The sequence below is a fragment of the Plectropomus leopardus genome, chromosome 18 (genome assembly GCF_026936395.1).
Source record: "Plectropomus leopardus strain MGB_pleo_1.0 chromosome 18, ASM2693639v1, whole genome shotgun sequence".
Taxonomy (NCBI): Eukaryota; Metazoa; Chordata; class Actinopteri; order Perciformes; family Serranidae; genus Plectropomus; species Plectropomus leopardus.
Window position 1 is genome coordinate 29,966,769 of NC_142193.1, and position 25,131 is coordinate 29,991,899.

The 25,131-nt window shown below is 41.3% G+C and overlaps 1 protein-coding gene across 1 annotated transcript in view; it reads left to right on the forward strand.

Moving 5' to 3' along the window:
* usp43b (ubiquitin specific peptidase 43b) overlaps nucleotides 1–25,131 on the forward strand; it is a 96,161-nt gene that overhangs the window by 21,726 nt on the left and 49,304 nt on the right. Inside the window, exon 3 of the mRNA XM_042504290.2 lies at nucleotides 15,960–16,063. Within this exon, the coding sequence (XP_042360224.2) occupies nucleotides 15,960–16,063 (104 nt within the window). The remainder of the gene's footprint in view (nucleotides 1–15,959; nucleotides 16,064–25,131) is intronic.

Genomic DNA, 25,131 nt, shown 5'->3' on the forward strand with positions numbered 1-25,131 from the left:
AATTGCATAGAATTTCTCCAATGTATTATTATTATTATTTGTAACAATCAATATTCAGTTTAATACAGTGATTTTTGGATGTTTTGAGATTTCTTCAAGACCAAAAAACAGTTGTTTTTTTTTTAGCAACAATAGTGCACAAAAAGTGTGGGTTTTGTTTGGGGGGGTGTCAATGCATGTCTTGTATTGTGTTTCCTGCATGGATACTGCCACATTTTTTTTGTCTTATTTTTATTTTTTATTTCACCAAGGCATCACTGCATTTGGAGCTTTGATAGTGCCACAAAAAGTGGCAGTTTTTTTTAAACTAAATTTAACTACATTTCCAGCCATGAAAACAGTTGTTTTTTACCAAGACATCTCTGCATTCCCTGCGTTGATAGTGCCACAAAAAGTGGTCAAAATTTAAAGGGATGTTGCTGAGTTTCCTGTCGGGATATTGTTTTGAAATGTGGTTCTGAAAAAGTTCCACAGAAAGTGTCTGTTTTTTGATTTCCTGCCACCAGAGCGGCTGTTTTTTTGTTTTTTTTTATTTACGGATATATAGCTGCATTTCCAGTGAGCATTGTGCCGTCAAAACCGTGTATTTTAAGCCAAAACCTGATACTTTCCTAACCTTAACCGAAGTGTTTTTTGTGCCTAAACCTGCCAACACGTTAGCCACATTTTTGTTTATCTGTAAAGAAAGTTATATCCACTACATAAAAAATCGTACCATATCTTTGATTTTTAGAAATATAGATTGCAAACATATATCCTGGCAATTGGGTTGCACTTAAATTCGGGGTGCTGCGACTCTGAATAAAGCTTTCAGGGTTTATTTGAGGACATAAATTTGCTGAGGCTGAACCTCCTGGGCAGATCTACAAGATTAATCATCTAACCCAAATTTTCATGTAGCAACAAAAAGGGCTTTAAATAGCTATTATCCAGTAAGCATATATTACGTTGTCCAGAACCTGAAAACAGCTGCTCAGGTTGAACAGATGTTTTCAGGGAGTCCCTGAACATTTTGCCTCCACCTTTTAATTGGATTACACCCAAAAAAAGTGAAAGTTGCTTACAAAGCTTATTGTTTTGGTGTTTTTGAAAGTGCCCAGCATTAACATCTTAGCGTGCTCTCTGCTGTCTGGGTTGCAGATTTCCGGCCTGCAGTGATCGAGCAGCTGTTAGCTTGTTCTGTTGAAGCTGCTAGTTTGGCATTTCGCCTCTGGATGCCTAACTACCTCAGGCAGCTGTCAGATAACTCGCTGGGATTTTTACTTTATTAAAGGAGTCACGACTGGTTGCTCAGACAGTGGAGTAAACTCGCTCTCGAGACTGCCGCGCATTCTTGATCGGGGCTGATAAGCTCGGTCCTCCCGCAGCACAACAATCACAGTGTGCTGCTCCCTCCTTGTTTATCAGCTGTGCTCTCCTTCTCGTCCCCTGCGCGGAAATCTGATTTATGTGGGTGGTTGTGTGCTGAAATTAGACACACGTCCCAGACAGTGACCCAGACACTGTACCAAGGTTTCAAACGTGGTTTCTTTTCACTCAGTCTGCACATAAAAGCACCTCTAAAGCCGCAGCCGAGCAGCACAGTCGCATGCGTGTGGTCAGTGCCGCTCCCCTCTCGATGCGAACAGTTCTGTTGTGATTCTTGTGTGTTTTCTGCTCTGTGTGTGTGTGTGTGTGTGTGTTTCCTCTCTGCTCTGCCTTTGATTCTGTCTGCCCTGCCAAAGCTGAAATGGCTTCCTGTGGCTCAGAGCCACCCAGCTGGAAAAGCAGCTTGGAGGAGAGGGTTCGAATATGACCACTCTGTGTTTGAGGCTCTCGCTCACCTCCGACCCAGATCAGTGTTGATTGGCTAAGAGCCTTGAGCCCTCAACAGATGCTTGGATGAGAGTTGTTTGTGTGTAGATTTGGAGAAATTTAGGCCCAATCCCGTTCTTACGCCCAGGCCGAAATGCCTGCGTTTGCATCGCAGGACCTGTTGTATTTTTGTTTTTTGGTTCTTGTGTTAGAGCAGCTGCACTTCTCATGTGAGCAGAGCTGCTCAATGCGGCACACCTGGAGTCTCGCTTATTGTTACCATGTGATGCACATTGTTTCAGCAACAATAGACACTGTTTCCATTAACCCTCACATTGTGCAAATTGAAATTGTGAATATAAAATAAGTCTTATGGAAACACGTCAACCTGAAAAAAACTCCCATTTATCGCAAAGCAGTTTTTACACGCATGAAGTGGTATATCAGGCGATTTGAAAAAGCCATACTTCGCAAAACTGCAATGGAAACACTTTTTAGTCTTTTCTTAGTCACATGATGCTGTGTCTATGTGCTTGTCAGTAGGAACTGGCTCCCATGATGCAGCAGGAGCTACAGGAGCTGTTATTGCATCACATAACTCTGAGAAAGTTGAGCGAATCATTCGGAAGTTTTGAACCCACAGTTCCTCTTTAAAATTGTGGACTATCAGCTCCCAGAAATCCCTCATACGTGAAAGCTTCCACGCATAAGGGGCTCGCCTTTCCATTATGGCTCCGACGTGGCCTTGGATTGGAAATAATGACGGCTAGCGCGGTGGCTGCAATAGAAATAAAGCTGCTAACGTTTTTACCATCCATCACCATGGTTACTGGGATGTTATCATCAGAGAAGACGTCGCATCACTCAGTGGAAAAGCAGTCATATTGCAATTGTGTTTTATCGACATTTATATCAACAAACATAACGATACTTAAATTTCATTTAAAAGTACTTTATTCAGCATTATTATATGAAAGTAGCTACTTTATTTATCTTCATTGTAACTGCTGTTCATTCAATTTTTTTTTAATTTTAGTAGTTAGCATTAGTTTAAACGACATCTAAAAATATTGAGATAAATATCATGTGAAAAAAGCCTTAAAATATCGTAATATTATTTTGAAGCCCTCTGCCCAGCCCTTATTAAAGAGAGGCCTTGCACTGAATGTTTGTGTAGTTCAGTGTGTCACGCTTTTCCACTGCATAGAAACAGGCATAAAAAAAGTCACTATCTCGATTTCTCGTCATTGCATCGTATCATATTGTATTGCCCTAAATGACCCTATATCGTTCTTGTATTGTATCGCCAATCATGTATCACGCTTCGTATCCTTACACCCATAATCATCTCTCTCTGTCAGACATGGAGGCTGGATTCGAGGCTCTGTGTAAAACAGTGAGCTGATTTCGTTGGCTCGGGCTTGCTCACTGTGGCACAGACACAATTAAGCTGCAGCTATATCTCAGTGTTCTTTAAAGCAGCGGTGATGCATCGTGTTGTCTGCAGCAGTCAAAGGACATCTCTATAAACTGCACTCCTGCTCTGCAGGGAGCCCGGCGCAGAAAACATTTTCTCATTAAGTTGCAGAGAGCTCTGAAATAAAAGGAAACAAAGTTACCATTTGCCTTTGTGGGATGTTGACTTTCAGAGAGGCTACACGAGTCTAATTACTTAATGAGTTAAATATTCGCCAGTTAAAAGTTTAAATCAGCGGCACACTGAGCTTTTTAAGAGTTTGAACTCTCGTAGATTAGTCTGCAGACGTGCTCTGCCTGAGGAGAAGAATGAAGCTCTTCATCTTGTTTTGCAGAGAAATATAGTTAAATCAACACACTGATTCGTTTTTTAATATAAAGAAATTCCCTTCACACACAAATTATTCCCAACCCCGCTGCGTCTGATTGGCAGACGGCACCGACCCCGACAATTTAAGTGATTCAGATTTGCTGAGTGGAGGCTTTCCAGAGAGTGTGTCGATTCGATTGCCTGAAACCAGGCTGACTGCGATGATTTAAACAGTTGTTGATAGAAATGATTTAAGCAGGGAGGCGTGCCTGTCACGCCACGTCCACTTTTAATGTGTTATCTTGAGTGAAATTGAATCTGCCTGTGAAGATGAATGGATTTTTTAAAAAGCAATAATTATCAATCTAGCCTCACCAACAAAAGCCAGTTTGGAGAGAGAACCTTAATTAAACACTAAAACAAAGTTTGTTTTTCTCCAATATTCTGTCTTTAATCCTTATTAACGCTATCACTGTATATTTATTGCTGTCTGTGATGGCCATTAAAAGTCTATGGCAGGTACCAGAGGCTCCTGTGTGTCTCTGTTGATTGATGTGTGTAGTGTTTTTATCCTCCTCCGTGTCGCTGCGGTCCTCAGCCGCAGGAGCACGAGGGTAATAATAAAGCTCATCAGCTCAGGAGGCCGACCCGCCTTCATTAGAATTAATTTCCCCCTCAGCTTCTCCTGCCGCTCTCTTAAAGGTGGGATAAATCTTCTTAAGAGACGTCTCACAAAGTCGTATTCACCAGTTAAATGTGCCGTCGGTGCTCGAGTCTCCGGTGACGTTTCTGCCAGGTTTGAACTTAGATTTTAAAACAGCGCAGTTGGAAAAGTCTGTCTTATACAGGAGTGCAGTACAGAGGCTGATAACCCAGTATGTTCTACTTTATGTTTTTTTTTCAACATTTTAACAATGTGTTAGGTTTATGCACCAAAAAAAACACTTGTTTATGGTTAAAACAGATCATATTTTGGCTTAAATGACCCGGTAATGTTGGCACTATCCCTGCAGGAAAGGCAGTGACATCTCAAATAAAAACAACCACTTCTGGTGGCACTATTCCTGTTGGAGACGCTGCAGTGTCTCAGTGATAAATAACAGCTTTTCATGGCACTTTCCCAGCAGGAAATGCAGTGATGTCTCGGTTAAAAAACACATTTTTTCGAGGCCCTTTCCCAGCAGTAAACACAGCAGTATCTCAGTTAAAAAAACAACTTTTAGTAGCACTATTCCTCCATAAAACAAAGTGATGTCTGTAAAAATCAGCTGCTTTTCATGGCACTATCCTTACTTGAAGACATGGTGATGTCTTGGTTAAAAGATTGCTTTTGTGGCACCATCCCAGCTCGAAATGCAGTAATGTCTTGATAAAAAACAACCGCGATCATGGAACGTCGCCCATCCCGTGCTCCACTTTGACTTAACTGAAATTAAGAACATTAAGAAAGTTAGAGCACAAATATTAAACAGCACTGTGACACGAACAGATGGGGGTGCAAGTACAAAAATACAGTTAAAGTAAAATGTTGATAAGAGAATTAAGCTCATGTAATGCGTTTAAAACTAAGAGTAAAAGAAATTACCATATGTATAAGTAAATAAAATGCTAATAAAGGAAATTATGTCATATGAAACAGGTAGAATGCCAATAAAAGAACACATTTTTGCATTTAAAACAGGTAAAAGTGCAAAGTATATGAAAGTGCATAAAATGGGGAAAACTAAAACAATGAAACGTAATGACAACAACTAAAAATATACCACCATAAAATAATAATATTAAGGATAGGCTCATGTGTTCAGAAAAAGGGAAATATGAAAAAACATGAAAAGAACAAGAAACCAGCTCCCAATTTCCTCAGTCAAACTCTCAGTCAGAGTCCTCTGTTTATGATTCAGTCTGAGGTCAGATTATTTGGGTGGTTAGCGAAGGGTTTCTGGTCAAGTGGACGCCATGTTTAGTCATCACTCGGCTCATGTCCTGCTTCTAAAATCTGACTCATTCACAGCCCGTCTGAAACAAAGAAATATTTGCAGCTTTCACAGGCTTTATCGATGTTACGCTGCATCACACCATCAATCAGAAAGCGTGTCGTCATTTTAGGCCACAACAACAGAGCCTCCCCTCTGACCAGCTCCTTGTCTTTGCTTCTTCTTAGAAGGTAGAAGGTAGATTCATTGGTCATTTTTTAAACCAAGTTTAAAAAATTAAATTACTGTTGTCTTTGATCCTGCTTCATCTTTGGAGTTGAAGGTTGAGTTGTTTAAAATCAGCAGCTACTGTAAATATTCCATCCAGCTGTTTGGGCATATTTCTGCTGGTGGCATCATTCAGTTCCTGCAGTGCATTATTTGAATTTGCATCCGTCTTGTGTCCAAATGGCTCCCTCAAGGTCAGTCTATCCAGTGTAACAGCCTGATCCGGGATGTTAGGGGTTAACCATGTCTCTGTGAAGATGTGTACAGAGCAGTCTCTAATCTCCCGTTACTTAGCGAGCCCCAATCACATCATGCACTCAACTCTGCTATGAGCGGACATTAGCCAGGAGAAGGCTTGGTAGAGGAGAAGCTCTCAGTCCAAGTTGGGTCAGCCTCGCCCTGATGCCGGCTCTCCTCCCTCTCCTCGTCCGGCTCTCTCTGCCTTGCCTCACCCGCCACTCGGCACATGCCAGCGGTGGGGATCCTCTCGAGGTCTGCTGCGTTCAGTCCAAAACCCACACATCTTTTTCTGACATTGATAAGTGATTCTCTATCGTTGAAAAGTCGTGCTTCAGAAGAAGGGGTCACAGTGTCCAAAAAATTAGAAAAATATAGCAAAAAAGTAGCAAGGATTTGAGGAGCTACTGGCTGCTGCATCTACATGCCGTCGTCATAGCAACCATGCTTTACCATACTAAACCATATCAACCTTTGTTTCCTCTTGTCTTTGTTCTTGTCACCATGACCGTCTGATCACTCGCTGTTGTTTTTTCCTCGTCTGTCTCTTTCCTTAAAAATTCATTTTTAGGCCTCCTCTCAGTAGCTTCTTGCTCTCAGGCGAGCAGAGCCAGCAGACACGCTGCCTCATCAGAAGCTTTCTCTTTCCATCTCTCGCCTTCAGAGAGGGAGATTCAATGGTCTGCTTTTGTGGTCGCTCTAACAAAAGCAACCAGTATACAAATCTTTTGAAATCACAGAGAATATTTCCATTACATGTTTTGCCTGGATTGAATTCATCAACTCTTAAAAAAGTAGTTCCCTTTTTTAAATAGTTTTGGCTCACATTTTTTCAGCTACTGAGTGTATTACATGCAAAGATGCCGAGCAGATGTAAACGTCTGTCAACTCTGAGAACAAATGAAAAAATTATTGCCATGATTTGTTAGGTGGTCGAGCAGATTGTCTTTTGTGATGTTTGTGGTTTGACTCTTCACCTCAGGTGTATTTGGCTACATTCAGACTGCAGGCAGATCAGATTTAGTAACAACAAAGGCGTCAGTAGCTACATAGTTACGCTGGAGAGCCATCATTTCCCCTTATCACTGTCAAGTTGTGGTGCAAAACTTCTCCATTGCACCAAACAAACGCAGGGATGGAGGAGGCGTCTGTCCACAGACTGTTATTGACCACGTTGTCAATACTTTGGTCACTCTGGGTTTATGGTTTCTGTTGTGTGTTTTTCTGCGAGTACAGCCCGACTGATTTATTGGTCAACAGATATTATCGGCCGATATGAGCCTTTCGCAGACTTATCGGAGCATTTTGGCGTATATTTTTTGCATTACATGCACCGATAAGAAAATATAATGCAAAAAACAATGCTTGGGTTGTTTAGAAATGTCAGCAGTTGACTGATACTGATACTGATAAGTACTGATGTTTATTCAGCTATTTATTTTATTGTATTTATTCTTTATTTAAATGATCAGCAAAGACCATAAGGAAATTGTTAAATAAAAGTTTAAGAAAGCAGCCTTCTGAGTACTTTTGCGTAGTGTATGGGTGCAAATTCAGGCACAATCCACATAGGAATTATCTATTTTTTATTCCAGCTCAAAAATTCACCAGATCGGTAATCGGTGAATTTTATAAAATCTATAAAATCGGTATCGGTCTCAAAAATCCCATATCGGTCAGGCTCTATCTGCAACTGATACAGTCTGCCAGATCAAACAGACTAAACAAGGCCTCATGGTGACTGGAGGGAAACACAGAGGATCAGCAAAGTCTGAAGGATTCATCTTTGGGCAACTGTGAATATCTGTACAAAATGTCATGGCATCGACAGTCAATGAGATTTTTTGGTGGTGGAACAACAGACTGACATCGCCATCATGGCTAAAAACTTTCACTGAGGCAAAACATGTCAAGGGCGATCTTAAAGTGAATCCAAAGCTTGGCAGCTCACCTTTGCTCTGTAAACAAACTTGACTTTGTGACACTCTATTGATCACTTTGGGAGACATTAATTGTGTTGTTTGTACTTTGGCACGGGGAGGTCAGAGCAGCATCCTCGGAGCCACGAGGGATTTGGGGTTTTCTTTAAAGACTTTTCATTAGAGCAGACGCTGCTGCTCACAGATGATTGTTATGGACAGCAGTGCAATACCAAATAAAATATTTTTTGGATTGGAAATATGTGTGGAAACTTTTGATTGGTCGACAGTGAATTTGGAAAGGCTGATAGATATAATAACGATAATTTGAGCAGAAAAGGAAAAAAGATGATCGCCAATTAGCTGATATCACCCTCTTCCCCAAGTGATAAAAGATTAACTCTGTCAGAAATTCAAAAGTCTTTGAATTTATGAGAAACTGGATAAAAGTTGAACTGAACATCTAAGCTATGGTACAGGTGGGCTACATATCGAATGTACTTGAGGTATTGCGGCTTTTTCCATGTGAGATATATAAAATGACTATATTACGTCGAGTATAAATTGTTACGTTGTTTTTACAAGCTACCAGTGTTTTGGTTCCCTTGCTCTCTCTTATGGCTCTCTGCCTCTAACAGACACACACACAGAGCAGGGCTTTTGCAGAGCTCCAGACAGTGAATATTTAGTCATATTTTGCATATTTTACCACGGAGTACCAGAGCCACTTGGAAATATAAGTAATATTTGAACTATAAAATATGGCAATATTGTTTTAAAGCCATATTAACTTGCTCTGAGTGAACACTATATTTAGAATATTTTCACCACTTTACCTTAAATAGTGACTGACGGAGACAACAGTAGCGCCCATGTTCAGCGAAGTAAAACTTTGCTAATGGAGTCTATGAGCAAAACTTTTTTTGTGATTAACCATTTACTCATGGCATTTAAACAAAGTTTTATGTTAGAGTTTGTTATACTAAAAATTCAAAATTTTGACAAGAAAGATTTTTATTTTTATTGAAAGTGCATATCCGTTCGGTGTCATTAAGTACAAATAATCAGTATCGCTTTTGGCCCTCAAAAACCAATATCGGCCGACCCTTAAAATCGATACATATATGTTCTCACAGCTCTTATTTATCACATAACTCCTGTGAGTTGTAGCTGGTAGCACTGACAGGTGTGCAGTGTGACCTTCGCCCTGTCCTGCCATACAAAAATAGAGCAGACTGAACTCGGCATACTGTACATCTTCTGTGCACGCAGCCGCCATTCGGCTACAGAGGTCAGTTTGAGTCCATGTCCACACAGATGCACCCCCACCCGGAGTGATCGGCCACGGGGAATAATGGGCCGCAGGGTCAGAGAGAAAAGCTTCCATCGTCACTATCATCGGGACTATTTATAGAGAGGTGTGCACGCAACAGGAGGCAGCGTTGAAGGAGACTGTCCATTATTTATCAACGCTCTGTGTGTCAGCTGCGTGGACTACTTTGACTTTCAGTTACTCAATAACACACTCTCGCTCTATCTCCATCCGTCTGTATCGACACACACGCACACACGCACACACCTGCCCCACATCTCTGTGTGTTACGATCACCGCGGGGATTCAGGTGCTGTTGGGTCTCGTTCTCAATCACTCGGCTATAGTGCTTTCTTCAGCAGCAGCACATGTCCATCCCAGTGTGTTTCCACGGCTTCTTTAAATTATTCACATCGGGGCCATTACTGGGAACACTCGTCCCCCCTTTACGATCCACCCTCCTCCCCTCCATCCCTGAAAAACCCATCAGGATGAGACAGGTGGTCTGTGAGGATGAAGGCGGGGGGGGGGGGGTTATTTCCTGGATTTTTACCACAGTGAAGTGAGAGTGCCCTTACAGTGAGTCTACTCACAGAGATGAATCGCTCGCAGCAACATTTTTTGGGGTGAATAATTGAAAGCGTCCCCGATGGGACAGAGTGCGCCGTTAATCTGTGTGATTTCAGGCTTTCATGCCCAACTACAGATGACCGGGAGTCAACAGTGTTGGGTTTAGCAGAGACTTGGTGGTGAGCCGCTCGTCTGTGTTTGCATCCCGAGATGGGTAATGAGTAAACGCAGAGCTGTTTCCACGGCTGCCAAATCTCTTCTTTTATAACATCGATCTCACTGTGGGAAAATTCAAAAACCTCGAGGAGTGATTTTATGGCTTTTTATCACTCTTAATTAGTGGACATTGTATTTAAGTTCATATTAATGTTTGATATCCTCATATTTTGATAAAAAGCCAGCTTTGTTTGTTTACCTTTAGGGACGTTTGACGCAGTTTATGCACTTTCCATTCTTCATTTTTTGATAGTATTGGCTAAGTTCATGCATATGGCATCAATAAGTCCAAAATACACTTTGTATTGTTACACTCATACCGGTACGGGAAAAAGAGACAGAATCAGACTTTAACAGAAGCTATTGGTCTCCGATGACTGCCGACTCCTAAAAAAGACAATATGTTGAACTCTAAAGGCAGAAAGGGAGGTGTAACAGTCTACATTAAAAACATCAACCTAATAAACTTTAATTTAACATCAGCTTTTCTATCATGAGGTTTCAAAAACATCTTAATTTATGGAACAACTTCGGACTGAAGTTAATAGCTGAGCAAAGAAAATATCCTAAAAGCATCATTTGGTGGTCAAACTGCAGCACCTCCTACCAGAAAAAGTAAAATATAAACACTAAAATGTGCATCTGCTAATATCGGATATGTAAAGCCAGAGAATCGTCTACCTCTGCTTAATCCGTGCGCCTGGATGCCAGCAGAGGGGCGTGTGCCAGTGCCCGAGGAGCAAGGAGAAAATTAAAACTCAAATCCCTCACCCTGGCACCTTAGCGCTCTATAATTGATTTCTGGGATTTAGATAAATGACAAAGATACAGTATGCACAACTGAGTGGTGGGCCGCAGCCTGGCTGCTGGCTCAGCACCGTCAGCAGGAGGCCAGAGTTCACACACCGGGATCCTTAAGCTGATTTACAGAAGAAGGTCGGCGTGATGGAGAGAGCTGGACGTGATGAGCACATTGTTGTGCAGCTGGCTGCTGAGAATCAGACCGCTGCGTCAAAAGAGACGTTTAAACAATAAAGAATACCAGCTGACAGGAGTGTTTTTTAAAGGAAACCCACTGAGAACTAAACAAGAGTCTGAAGAGGCGTCTTTCAGTTGTTATTTATACAACACTTAGTTCTGACGAAGCAATTTGATCCGAACTAACTTCCCTAAAGGGAAGTAAATGTGACACAAACAGAAAAGGCCCTTTCACCTCCCAAAGTGTTTGGTGAATTGCTCCAAAATGTCTGTGCCAAAAACAACAACCCAATCTACAGTTGCACCAATCAGATGCCACCATGTCTGCTGCAGCAGGAAGCAGCACAGGCTGATTTACTCCTAAAATATTTCTCTTTCACTTATCTCAAAGTGGCTCAAAGTCTGTGATAATGAGGGGAGACGAGCTGAGTTAGTGTGCCAGCAAATATATTTTATTTGGAAGCTTACCTTTTAAATTTCACCGTTATTACTGCACAAGAAATATTTAAGCAATAATGTAGTAATATTAATGCTATAGAAAGTGGTAGGAGTGCATCAAAGTTAATGCAGAACAAAAAACGAGGATGCACAAGGAGTGGAGGTCAGCTGCATCAGTGCTGCAGAAAATCTGTGCGTGACGGCTGCAAACTGACACAGCAAAGCTGAAAAGTGTGTGTTTCAGCATGTGTGCACCGTCGGTATTGTACAGTATGTACAGAAGAAGAATACGAGTGTGTAAATGAAATTTCACACCCTATGCTTTTCCCATTTTCTTCTCCCTCGTGGTAGCCGTCTGCCGGTCAGACCCGACTCTAAAAATAGCCCCTCAGATCTGTTGCCTGCCTGTTTAGTTGCATTTTTTATCAGTTTGAAGTTGGCATATTTTTCTGACAACCAATTTCAAAGATAGCATCTCAATTTCAAACGGGCGCGCGGCACCTCTCGAGACGGACCCCTGTTCTGCCGGGGTCACTCGACAACCGGTGAAACAATTTCTGTTGACCAGCAGCAGCAGTTACTCGCTCCGTGGGATTCGCTATCAGACCGTGGTCGTTTAGATGGCGGACTTCTTATCAGATGTCTGCGTGTGTGTAACCTGCCCCACTTTCTCACCGGGCTTTAATGTCCACATCCTCAACAGCTTCTGTCAACACGCAGCCGACACCTCGGCAGAGCCGGGCATGGGTTTCTGAGAAGCGATAAGACCGACTGTGTCTGCACTCTGTGGCCTCAATGCTGCCGCGTTATCTCGACATAAAGATAGCAATGGAATCCATTACCAAGTATGTGGAGGAAAAAAGGCAGTGAAATGCAGAGCCTGATGTCAGAGCACTAAAACCCTCTAAAGCCAACACAGACAACAAACGCCTGGACTCACTTTTATACTTTTGCCTTTTCTTACTTTATTCTTTCAGTCAGTATCGAGTGTTATACATTAAATGATTCAGGGAGACCTTCATTTTCTTTCTGGTGCAGTGTAAAGTCGTCATCATGCACAACCTTTGTGTGAGCATACCATATTTGACATTTCAAAAGTACGCCTAGTAAAAAAAAAAACTTGTGCTCTGTTTTAATAACTCTGAGCTTAAATAAGTCAGTACTTCTTCCCACTCCTTTTCAGATATGTGTATCAGATCGTGATGTGTTGTTTACATTTTTCATGTCTTCTTGAGATAAGATAATCCTTTATTAGTCCCACAGTGGGGAAATTTGCAGTGTTACAGCAGCTATGAGGATAAGCAGCAAAAGAACAATATAATAGTAAAAAAATAATTGCAAATATAAAAAATATTGAATTAAAAAACCAGGTGCAAAAATATTTACATAGGTTTCAAGGTGCCAACAACTCAGCAGTCTAAAAATTATAGATATATTTAAAAAGGAATGTTTAAATGTGATGTATTTTTTATGTCTGTCTACTACTATATGATTGTCTTTTTTTTGTACATGTTTTTTCACATACTACTACTGCACCTCTATTCGCTTTTATGTGAACAGTTGCATTTGGGTGTTATGGAGCTCCATGTGAGTTTGGTGCTAATACACCGTTTCCTCAGTGAGTTACAGACATTTCGGGCCCGTTTACACGGCAAAGGTTCTTGCATGAAACGTTAAACTTTTTTAAAAAACGCAAAGGAAAGACTTTTCCGTTTTCAGTTGGGCTGTTCTTGTCTAAACGTGGTCTTATTCAGCCTGTTCTCAACCCTGGGTCATAAAAAACCAACACTTTGTCACGGACTCTCACTTCCTGCTCCCAGGTACGGAGGTCACACTCACGTAACAGAAGTAATATTTAAAAGTATTACGAGAGAGTGAAGCAATATGCTGCACACAACTGTACGTTATTAAATTCTACCTGTTTTGAAAAGTTAAAAAAAAATTCAAGTCATGTTCACATGTGGGAAAAGCTGCTCTGTGATCTTGTATTCTGAAATTTCACACACTTACATACAGATGTGTGTTTCTCTGTGTAAGTCAGCAGGAAATAGTCTCTTTTTTCACATAATGAAGTCTGTGTGAGTGAAGATTTCGACTTGAGATGGCCAACAGTTAGTCATGCACCATAATTGCCCCAAAACCCCCAAAATCTCAGTGTTCAGGCACAATTTAAAGCTCGTCTCTGTCATAAATGGTCCCAGAGTTATTTTCATGTTTAAAAGTCGGTTGGTTGGTTAGTTGGTTTGCACTCTTGACCCCTCCCACGTCATTTCTAACCCACCGCATTGCATGTTTTACCTGAACCTGTAACAAAAGGATCAGCTCCGGTGAAGCAGTCCCGGCGTTTTGTTGGAGAAAATGACAGCGACAGAGAAGCCCTGACACTCATGCACGGAGGAGAGGGCGAGGGAGGGGGCGGAGGTTCGTCATTGTGCGTGCCTGTCGAAGCACGGTGCAGCAGGAAGGTCGGGTTTCAGTCTCGCGCTCCTTCTTTGCAAAGCTGAAATGCTCTCAGAAGAATGGACTCTGGATTTGAAACGGTGCTGAACTGTAAAGGACCCTCCTGTCTCTCTGTCTGTCCCCGTCTCACACTGATTCCTCAGACACCCGCACACGCCCTCCGCTTCCCCTCTCCCCTTTAGAAATTCTAAACCTCCTTTCAGCTCCGTTTTGTGAGCGGAGGTCACGGTCGAGCTGCCAGCCTGGGAACAGTTTGGGACCGGGAGCTGGAAACCAGAGGAAGAGTAAACAGAGAGCGAGCGAGCGCGTGTGTCAACACAGAGGGATCGGGGAGTGCGTTTCCGTTTGGCGGTGCCAGCGCGGTGTAAAAGCACAGCTGAAACGATATGATGACTTAATGCATTCTCAAGTAGCTGACTTTTACACCGGGCATTGTGGGGCTGATGGCGTGCGAGCAGAGAAACGCTAACGAGGTGCTTGAATGCCACACGATGGCCTTTTAAGCTGAAGCTCTTGGTGGCTCGAGGAACGTTTTTAGGATGTTTTTCCTGCTGAGGTGTGAGATGGAGTGAACACAGAGCAGATATCCAGGCTGATAATATCTCACTGCCCGTTATAACTTTTAGATTTATGTCCTCCGCACAACCTTTTCACCACTCAATGAAGTACTTTGACTCTGCAGAATATGCGTCTTCACTTTCTTGCAGAGTTAAATGAGGAAATTGATACTGACGTCACTTCCTGCTGTTGAGTTTGAAGCCGCGAACAAACGAGCGAAACAGACTCGAGGTCTGTCAGTCAGCTGCTCTTTGTCCTCGCAGACTTTACGGCAGAGAAGACGTCAGGACGTGTGACTGACGTCTGCAAGGGCTCCGTCCACAAATGTGGAGGGGGGACAATTGGATTCGGCCTTCTTCTTCATCTTGTCTTCATCCTCTTTGTCTTCTTCGTCTTCTTCTTTGTCTTTTTTGTCTTTGTCTTCTTCATCTTTGTCCTCTTTGTCTTCTTCGTCTTTTTCATCATCTTCTTTGTCATCTCCTTCATCTTCTTTGTTGTTTTTAGCTTTGTCTTTTTTATCTTCCTCCCTGCTTCTTTGTCTTCGTCTTGTCTTCTTCCTCTTCATTGTTGTCATTGTCTTCATCATTGTCTACCTCTTCTTCCTAGTTTTCTTCGTCTTTGTCTTCTTCTTCTTCTTCCTCTTGTTCCCCTTGCTCTTCTTCTTCCTCGTCTATAATGGTTATTGCGTGCTCCTGACAGCTCTTCGTTTGTGGGTTGTTTTTTCTAACAGTGATTGTGTGGATGGGATTTTTTTTTATGAGGAAGGGAAAAACACCTGTGTCTGTGTGGGCTATTTCCCAAAAAGTCAAATTATTCCTTTAATGAGTCTATTGCGTAGCTTTTTAACAACAATATACATTTTCAGTCCATTTACATATTAAATTTCCTCCTGAATCTATGAAATATATCCAGTTAGAAAGCTCAAAACATTTGTGCATCATAATTACTAAGTGTAACAAATATAATTACTTGTAAAACAGTATCATGGAAGTTGTGAAACAAGGAAGTATTAAATGTGCCGTTAAGGTGCTGCAGAAGTTTATTCAGTGAGTTTTTTGTCGTTAATGCACAGCGGTGTTTGTCAGACGCCCCCCCCCCCGTTCCATCCCACACATTTACTTTGTGACCTCTCCTTTCACTGATGTTAGTTTTTATCTTTTCCTCTTCGTCTTTTATCTCCATCCAAGGCCAGCCTCCTCTCTGCTGTAAGTGAACAGATGAAAGCGTAAAGACGAGGGGCCTTCCCGGGGGGGTTGTGTTTAGGTCAGAGCTTTACGCTACTTTAATTTATCACTTTATTGCCAAGCAAAAGCAAGAATGTGCAAAAGCTGCATTCTGCGGGAGGCTCGGCGAGATGTCCAGATTTATTGTTGCGCTGTCACTGTGTACAGTACGAGTCTCCTCTGGGCGACGGCCGCCCGTGATGGATCTCTGGGGAGTGTGAGAGTGTGACAGCGTCGTGTTTATGAGTGGCCTCCTCTGTGCTGCAGGGCCCCGCCGGAGCCGAGGAGGTGACGTCTCCTGACCCGACTCAGAGCCAGCAGCCCAGAGTCCAGCACAGCTTCGTCCAGGAACATTTCCAGGCTCAGTACAAGTGAGTCGAACGTTAACACACACACACACACACACACACACACACACACACACACACACACACCTGTCACAAATGAAAAACACAAATACATCCACAACAAATCAGAAGGCCTCTTATGTCCAGGTGACCAGTGAGACTGTTCAGTGGAGAATACTGTCACTGTCATATGCAAGATGCAGAATGGGATAAAGGCAACTATCATATTGATTATTAAACGTTCGCTTTAATATTACTTTTTAAATGCCCGTTTTGTTTGTTTTTAGATGGGAATAAAAAACACACAAAAAAAGAATTATTTTCAATATACTATATGCAAAGTAGATTATTTTGATGATCACAGCTTAGGATATGTCAGCAAAATTGATTATGACAGTGTACCTCGTGGAAATAGCATGTATTTTCTCAATATGACAAATATGGTCAAAAAGAAAAAAAAAGTAAAAATGACAAATTCCAACGCAAAAGCCCAGACTGACACCCAGAAACGATACAAGTCATGTTTTTATGCTTTGATGGCTGTGTGATCAAAAATCGCCATTTGAATGGGTCTCAATGACACATTTTTGTGCACTGAACAGTCTGAATGTAACTATTTAGTTTCCACAGTGTATTTTAGACTTACTGTGGGAGCTGAGCTGGAAATTCCAACATTAAACAAAAACACACAATCTTGCCAAAAATGTGTGCCATATGATCAAATAATGAACAATAAAAATAAGTAAAATGTGCCAAACAGACCCTAAGGGTTAAATATCTTGTGACTTTTGTTTACTGTACAACGGCTCCACTGTTGTCAGGTGGTCTAAATGTCAGAATGCACTACAAGAGAAAGGTCACAGCTTCAACAGCCACTGCACACACATCTGTCTAACATCAGCTCTGTGTTTTGTCTCTCTCTCACACACACACACACACACACACACACACAGTATTGCTCTGTATAAGTGTCTGAAATATAATTGCGTAATTACGTCCACACATCACATCATGCTTATGTGGTGTTTCAGGCTTCATTGATCAGATTATAATGTAATTGCTAGATACAGCTGATGTAATGGAGATGTCATTATGTCTTTTACACGGACGTCCTCCGAGACATGGACGCCTGGCTGGAAGCTCAGTAAATCTGCACAGCCTCTGCAGTAATTACCAAGCAGGCAGGAGTAGTAATAATAAAAGGTGGGTTGAAAAACTGCCCCCGGTACCCTACACTATAACTAAATCCCTTTAGTACAAGTGCTTATTTAGAGCGCTCACCTATTTGAGCCGGCTGAAATATAGTAATTGGGGCTTTCAGCCGTAAGCAGTTTTCAGCACTGTAACACCCCGTGAATCTGTCTGGTTTATTTTCAATCAGATTTTTGTCTTTATTAAAGTGGTTTCTGGTGATTTGCAGAAATAACTTCTTGTCACTCCACTGTATAATCAACATTTCTGATGCAGCTGGATGTCCTCATGACTCCCATCAATCAGTCATCCAGGAGACAAAGAGGCAGTTTTTACATCATGTGTGCATCTGTCAGCTGTGGCCCACTGGGACTCATTCAGCCAACTCATCAATGTGCCATTTCCAAGTTTCGGTCTGGTTGAAGAAAACAGGAAGTTGGCACAGAAGATTTATTGTGGTCTTTGTCATTTTAAAAAAAGATATTGACGCTGCGGTCAATCGCTCAGCTTTTTGCACTGACTTTTTTGGGGGCATTGCACTTTGACCTATGAAATCCATTACTTTTTTATCAAGGGGTGCACAAATTTATTTATTTTTACTGGTTGTTCAACAGATTTTCCTCAGTGTCATCAAAGCGTGAGACAGAGTCCAAAAGCGTGAGATGAACGGCAGATTGATTGCAGAGCAATACTCCTTAAAGATATTGTTGTCATTCTTACATTTTATTACAACTTGGCCACGGGTCCGGATGGGACGAAGTTTTGGTCCAGAGTTGGGTTTACAAAGGTACATGTGATGAATCAGTGGTATGGACGCTGTTAATAGCCACCTCTGACCTCTGTGTGTATTAGTCACACGCAATGAGAGTTGTTTTGTTGGAAAACCTTGCAGGAGCAAGACAGTTTTTAAAAGCGGGCTATTGGACATGTCCGCACTGGAGCAGACTGTAGGATATGTCCACGCGCTTTAGCGGGCTGTTGGACATGTCCACGCTAAAGCGGGCTGTTGGACATGTCCACGCTGCAGCGGGCTATTGGACATGTCTGTGAAGGAGCAGACTGTTGGACATGTCCATGGTGGAGCTGGCTGTTGGACATGTCTACACTGGAGCGGGCTATTGGACATGTCCGCGGACTGTCGGACATGTAATATCATAAAACAATAAATTTGGATTGGATGCATCTGTCCATACCCCATGTATTTCGGCTATGTTCTTATATTCTCGTCCTTTCAATTTATCAACAAACTTGGAGCACAAAAAGTTTTTGCCAAAAAGATTTGGCAAACAGTGGCTAATTAACACTGTGAGGACATGACTCAGGAGGATATGAAATATAAAAGTGCTAAAATAAACTGGGCTTTAAAATGTGGAGGCCACTCCCTCTGGGTTTGCATTCATCCTCTGAGTTTGACTTTAATGCGTCACAATCTTGTCTTGTCACCCACGTAGCTGCCAATCTCTGATCACTTCCTCCGTCACTTCTGTATCCAGCTCCTCGTGCAAAACCTCGACACCGTCTGCGCTCCGTCCACGAACCTTTGACCACACCGACCGATTACCGAGGCCTCAGCTCCGACACCGGAGTCCGATCTTTGTTTGATTAATCATTTCTTTAAAAGTCGTCCCCTGCAGACTGAACTGCTGATATCGTCTCCGTCAGTCCCATCCTCCATCTGCCAATTCCTCTGAAAATTGGCAGCTGTGCGCGACTGCCGGTAATACATCTGTCAGAGCGCATCTCTTAATTGCTACCCTCTCTGTCAAATGTTTCAGCTGTGACACCTTGGGTGTGTCTAGACAGGAAGCAGCAGCCTGGCAGGCGAAATTTGTTCCTCTCAAACACTGAGCCAGCCAGGGAGAGGGAGTGAGGGGGTACAGAGGGAGAATATTTATATATTTATATATTCATATATATATATATGTATATATATGATTGACTGGGCTGGCGAAGCACAAACTTAACAGCAGGGAGACTCAACTCGTTTTGCTTGAGGGCCACTTTTGAAAAATGATAGGGGGCCAGTTGCAGCAGCCTCACACGTTTCTAGAATTTGAGGACATTTCTAGGATTTTAGGACATTTCTAAGATTTCAGGACATACCTGTGGGACATTTCTTGGATTTTAGGCCTTTTTTAGGAATTTAGGATGCTTCTAGGATCTTAGGAAGTTTCTAGGATTTTAGGACATCTCATTGATTTCAGAAACTTTCTAGGATTTTATTCTTGGATTTTAGGACATTTCTTGAATTTTAGGACGTCTCTCAAATTTTAGTACAATTCTAGGATGTTGGGACATTTGTAGGACTATAGGATATTTCTACAATTTCAGGACATTTCTAAGGTTCAAAGATGTTTCTTGAATTTTAGGACATTTCTAGGTATGCAGGATATTTCTTGAATTTCAATATGTCTCTCAGATTTTAGGACATTAGGGTCTTAGCTGAGACCTCTTTGAAGGGGTGCAGGGGATCCTACACTGGCCCTTTTTTTGATAAACAAGCTCTATTTTGATGCTGTTTATGCTCTCTGGGACCTCATGTATACTGAAAGTACAAAAACAACTGCTAGTGTGAATCACTTTAGTTTTACTGGGAATCGGTAAATGGTCGGGGGCCACTTGGCATCATTTCGGGGGCCAGATTTGGCCCGCTGGCTGTAAGTTGAGTATCAGTGCTTTACAGAGTAACTCTAACTTATACAGTACGTGTACTGTCTGAGTCTATTTTAACGAAGCAGAAAAGCATGCATCACAAGGCTGTGAGGTTTTAAATGGAGATGAATGCTTTTCGAATGCATTTTCACTGCTGGGATTTGACTCAGAACAAATATTTCCTGACTCCCGTCCCTCTATCTCCTCTGAGCTCCGAGGCCTCAGCGCTGCCTGTGCAACACTTCACAACGCAGTGTCCGATGTGATCCAACATCCAGAGCTGACAGACCGGAGAATTATCCCTGTAATAGCACGGTTTGTCACTGTGCAATCATCACGGCCATTATCCGTGTTCAAACACGTTAAATCACCGTCCAAGTGGAGCACGAAGTTATTTGATCTTAATTTATGTTACCTGTCGTCACAAGCTGGAGCCGATCGCAGTCGGAGCTGTCGTTTCCAGCGCTCTCACCTCTGCTTTTACATCTACTGCTCTCCGCCCCCTCTGATGAAGTAGGTAAATCTTAAAGCAGATCAAAGATCTGTGTCTGTATGAGTCACAGGCTGCAGTCGCTGCAATCAAACTGTCTGTCTGTCAAGCGTCGTTCATTACAGTGAAGCCGAGTGACGGGCAGCCGAGCGTCTCAGATTACAAACTGAGGAGCGGTTTCAGCGCGGCTCGTCTTACTGCGGCGGCACTTTCTCCGAGAGACGCTCGCATGTCCGAGTCAGTCGGACTGCGGGATCTTTTGTTTTGATCACATGATTGATTTGTTATGATTGGAAGGATTGGGTAACTGCTACAGGCCGAATACTGCGACTCACCACATGTAGACTGTGGCGACAGACCTGCCACAGAGTGCTGCGGGGGTTAACTTAGCATCTCTGTACTCGGGTTCCCTCAGCTCGAAGTCAGCGGGTTTTTCGAGTGTGTTTTTGTTTGGAAGCTTGAAATAAGATCTGCGGTTAACACGAGCTGAAGAGATTTTCATGTGTTGTTCTGCGACATAAGATATATCAGGAAATGAGACTACAGAACGTCATCAACACAGAAATATCGTATTTACCGTATTTAGGAGTGAAGAGCTCGTGTACGGCCCTCCAAAGTCTTAATTACGAGTGGAAAACTGGGAAATTTGGACAAAAAAAACCCAAGTTACCAAGTTTTGCATGATGTTTCAGGGCAGTGGAAATGTCAAAAGTGTTGATAAAAACAATATCTTTTGTACCTAGTAGCTATCATTTACTTTTACTTGTTGCACATTTTAGTATCTGCATCTATTATCGGTAGCAAGCAAACAAACTTTAAACTCTAAAGTTTAAAGTTTTGCCAACTTGACGTGACAAATGTATTAAAATGGCGGGCAAAAGTCAATGTTTGGTCATTGGTAAGGATGTTTTTTTTTATTAATTCACAGATTAAATATCAATTTTTGATCACATATAAAGCGTAACCTGGTATACTTGTTAAAGGAGTCTGAATGCAGCAGAAAGAAAAGTGATGTCGCTCCTGGTTTCAAAGGGTTAAAGATAAACGAAGCCAGAGCGTTTTGATGATGTGAGCTTTCTGTCGCGCTGACGCAGAGCTGTGGAAATCAGTCTGGTTATGCTTAACTTCAGGTCCAGTGACGAGTCTGTTTGTGATGTGCGTAATCATTTCAATTAGCGAATTATAATGAGGCAAACATTAAAGTTTAAAGTTTTCCATTTCAGAGCGACAGTGAGGTGAATAAACGAGTGCAGAGGATCGCTGCCAGGCTTAGTGAGAAGAATTAGCTGCCAGTCTATTTAATCTGAAGCTGTTGAGACTTTCTGTTGTTTTAATTGCCTCTTGCAGGAAAGAAAATCAATTAGATAAAGACCGGGTTCCCGCAGATCCTTAAAAAGTCTTAGGAGGCTTAATAAGGCTTTAATTAGTATTAAAATGTCTTCAATTAATCTTTTAAAAGTTTAACAACTGCTCAGGCATGGTAATTAGATTTTCTTTAAGTTGTTTTGTAAAACTAAAAAATAAATGGTAGCTTTTTTTTCTCTTTTTTTCAAATAATCAACCAAATCTGTCTTCGGGCAGTGGATTCTCACACGCAGAGAGAGAATTCAGCAAAATCTCCAAGATAACTCAAAAACAAATGTCAGGTATTTCCCTTTTCTCAGCAGGTCTAACTTTTTCACTGGACCAAAACTTTTTCTGTATCCATAAAAAAATGGGCAAAATTGTCTCTAACCTAAATTTAAAAATGTTGGTTTATGTTTTGGGGGGTTTTCCCTCCAGGTTTGGTTATTGTAAAATTGGTCTTTATTTTAATTAATGTTAGGAAAAGTTTTGCTTAAATTTCTATGGTAACATAAAACATTTCTGTCCAGTGCAAAAGTCAGATCGCGTTTAAAATGGGAAATACCTGCCATTTATTGTTGAGTTTTCTTTGGATTTTGTTTTTTTTTATCCATCTGCAATGTGGGATTCCACTTAAATCGCATTATGATGTGTTGAAAAGAAGAAGTCTGGTAAATTATTAAAAAAAAATATATTATTAAAAAAAAAATGTTTATTTTGAGATTTTACAAAGCAATGTCCTTAAACAAACAAACAACCAAAAAAACAACTAATACAATTCTAATTTCATGTTTTATCATTTAAAAGACTTTTAAAAGATTCATTTAAGACATTTTTAATTCCAATTAAGGCGCTATTATGCCTTGTAAGACTTTAAGGATCTGCAGGAATCCTCTTTTAATCTAATGACAGAATTTTCATTTTTGGTGAACTATTCCTTTAAGCTATAGGAGCCTAAAAGCCACCTGTGTTACTCTCTATCACTAGGTGGGCTTCCATTAACCCTCAAATTGCACAAATTAAAATTGTGAATACAAAAAACACTTGACAGTTGACTTTTTAAAACAAATTAGTTTTGAAAAGTCAACTCCCATTATTGCAAAAAAGTTTTTACGCTTGCATTCGGCATTGGTATTATTGGTATTTCAGGCGATTTGGAAAAGTCATATTTCGCCAAACTCCAATGGAGACACTTTTTTCACTTTTCTAGCTCGCGCTATAGTGACTTTATGGATAACGACCACTAATAAACCCAAAGAAGTGAAAAAGTGCAACAAAGACACGAAACATAACGCGGTATATGTGGAGGGAAGAAGAGGCAGAAATCTTCTTAACTCTTATGCAAGATAAAGACATTACGGCGACATTAGACTGGCTTTAGCATTTAATTTTTTCATCGTCCTTTTATTGTTATTGTTATTATTATTATTATTATTTTTATTTCTCACTTTTTTCCATGCATATAGTGCTGGAAAATTAATCGAAAATGAATTAAAACCGACATTTTGAGCAGCGAACTACGGTAATTTTGCCCATATCGATTGTATTGTCCAGCTCTTTACAGCTGTAGTATATGTGTGTGTGTGTGTGTGTGTGTACATGTGTACATGTACATACGTGAGTAGATGCATACTTGCATGGATATGCATATGCATTTATATAAATGAAAGTGGAAGAAGATATCAGGCTTAGGAACATCCGGTTTTATATTGAGTAACGTAGTATATGCACTTTATGTAATGTTATATTTGCTATGTTACACTTCTTGGAATGTTATCGTGAGAGGAAAGTCCCATAATATCACTCAATTACAATCTGTCTTATCAAAATTATTGAAAATATCGCTTAAGTTTTGCACAAATCTGTAACGGAAACCCACCTAGTGTGTGTGGTCCTGCAAAGCATCCAGCTCAGAGTCTCTTCAGCTCGACTGCACCCCAGACAGCGGATACATGCCTCTCAACCTCTGCACGCTGCCTCCATTAGAGCATCACCAGAATATCACCTCTTCTTTCACTCCTTTTCTCTTTTTAAGTGTTTCGGAGCAGCGTGGGGCACATCTATGTTTTAGTGGCGGCCGAGTGTGATTTGTATGCACGAAGTGCAGTTACCCTCACTGTTTCCTGGCGAGAATAAGACATCCGTAGGGCGGCCTTTCTGCTCTGCCAAGAGGGAGAGATCCACTCAGAGCCAGTGTCAGCTGGGCTTGCTTGAATAAAGCTTTATTCACTGCCCCGTCTCTCCTCCCCACAGGGTCTGTCAGGTGCCCTCCTATAAGGAAAACACATTCGAACAGTTCATCTGTGACTTCATTTCCGGCGGCTGGATGTCATGAAGGCCGTAAAAGTTCAACATATATGAGCTGGGAGAATTTTTGGCGAGATTTATGATACCAATAAGGGAATTTACTCTTGATTTCATTTAAATATTATCCTTATATTTTCATCAAAAAGTAGAATATATGATTTTTCTTCTTTTCATATGAGATTTAAGTGTCCCAGAGTACTCACAGTCTGTGTACTTTATTGCTTCTGGGGTTATTCTGCGCACAAGTCTATTATGAATTTATGTGCAGCACAGTGGTTTCCATATACAGCCACAAACCTGTCACTGATAAAGTTATTTCTCTGCACATAACTGCAGATTTATACCCATCATGCCGATAATAAAAGAACAAAATGAAAAAGTAATTCAGAATAATGACCCTAGCACTGTAACCCGGTAAATTATGGCATAAAAAATTAAGATTTTCCCCTTAATGTGTTGATGCTGGGTTAGTTGTACAGGGTTTTTTAAAAGAAACAAAAAATCTGACAGTCACTCAGTACAATATTTTTTTTTGATCGTTTTCATTCAAGTGTCCGAATAATGGAAGATATTGAAATTCACTCGCTCTGTGCTGCAGAAACAGAGATCCACTCGGTGTTGAGGTGCTGCACACAGTGACACCAAAATGACACAGCACAGTCAATTCGCCCGTTAATAACTTTTGGGTAAAATGATCATTCCTGTCACTGTGTGTGTGTGTGTGTGTGTGTGTGTGTGTGTGTGTGTGTGTGTGTGTGTGTGTGTGTGTGTGTGTGTGTGTGTCAGGCACAGCAGCAGTTTCACAAACACTGAAATGGCATTTTTCCAAAAAGAATGTTTGAAAGCCGAATACTTATCCAATTAACCAATACCCAAATCGCTGAATATTTGGTTCCAACTCTCATATATGTGTGTGTGTGTGTGTGTGTGTAGACACACATATATATATATATATATATATACACTGTATACTCAGACCGCAGAGTGTACTCTGGGTACAGAGGGAGCAGCAGAACTTCAGGCGCTCTTTAAAATTAACCGTATCTCTGCTGAGTCTAAAAGTTTGCATCCACTTGCAGCAGCTGCTCCTCACATCCATCAATCTGAT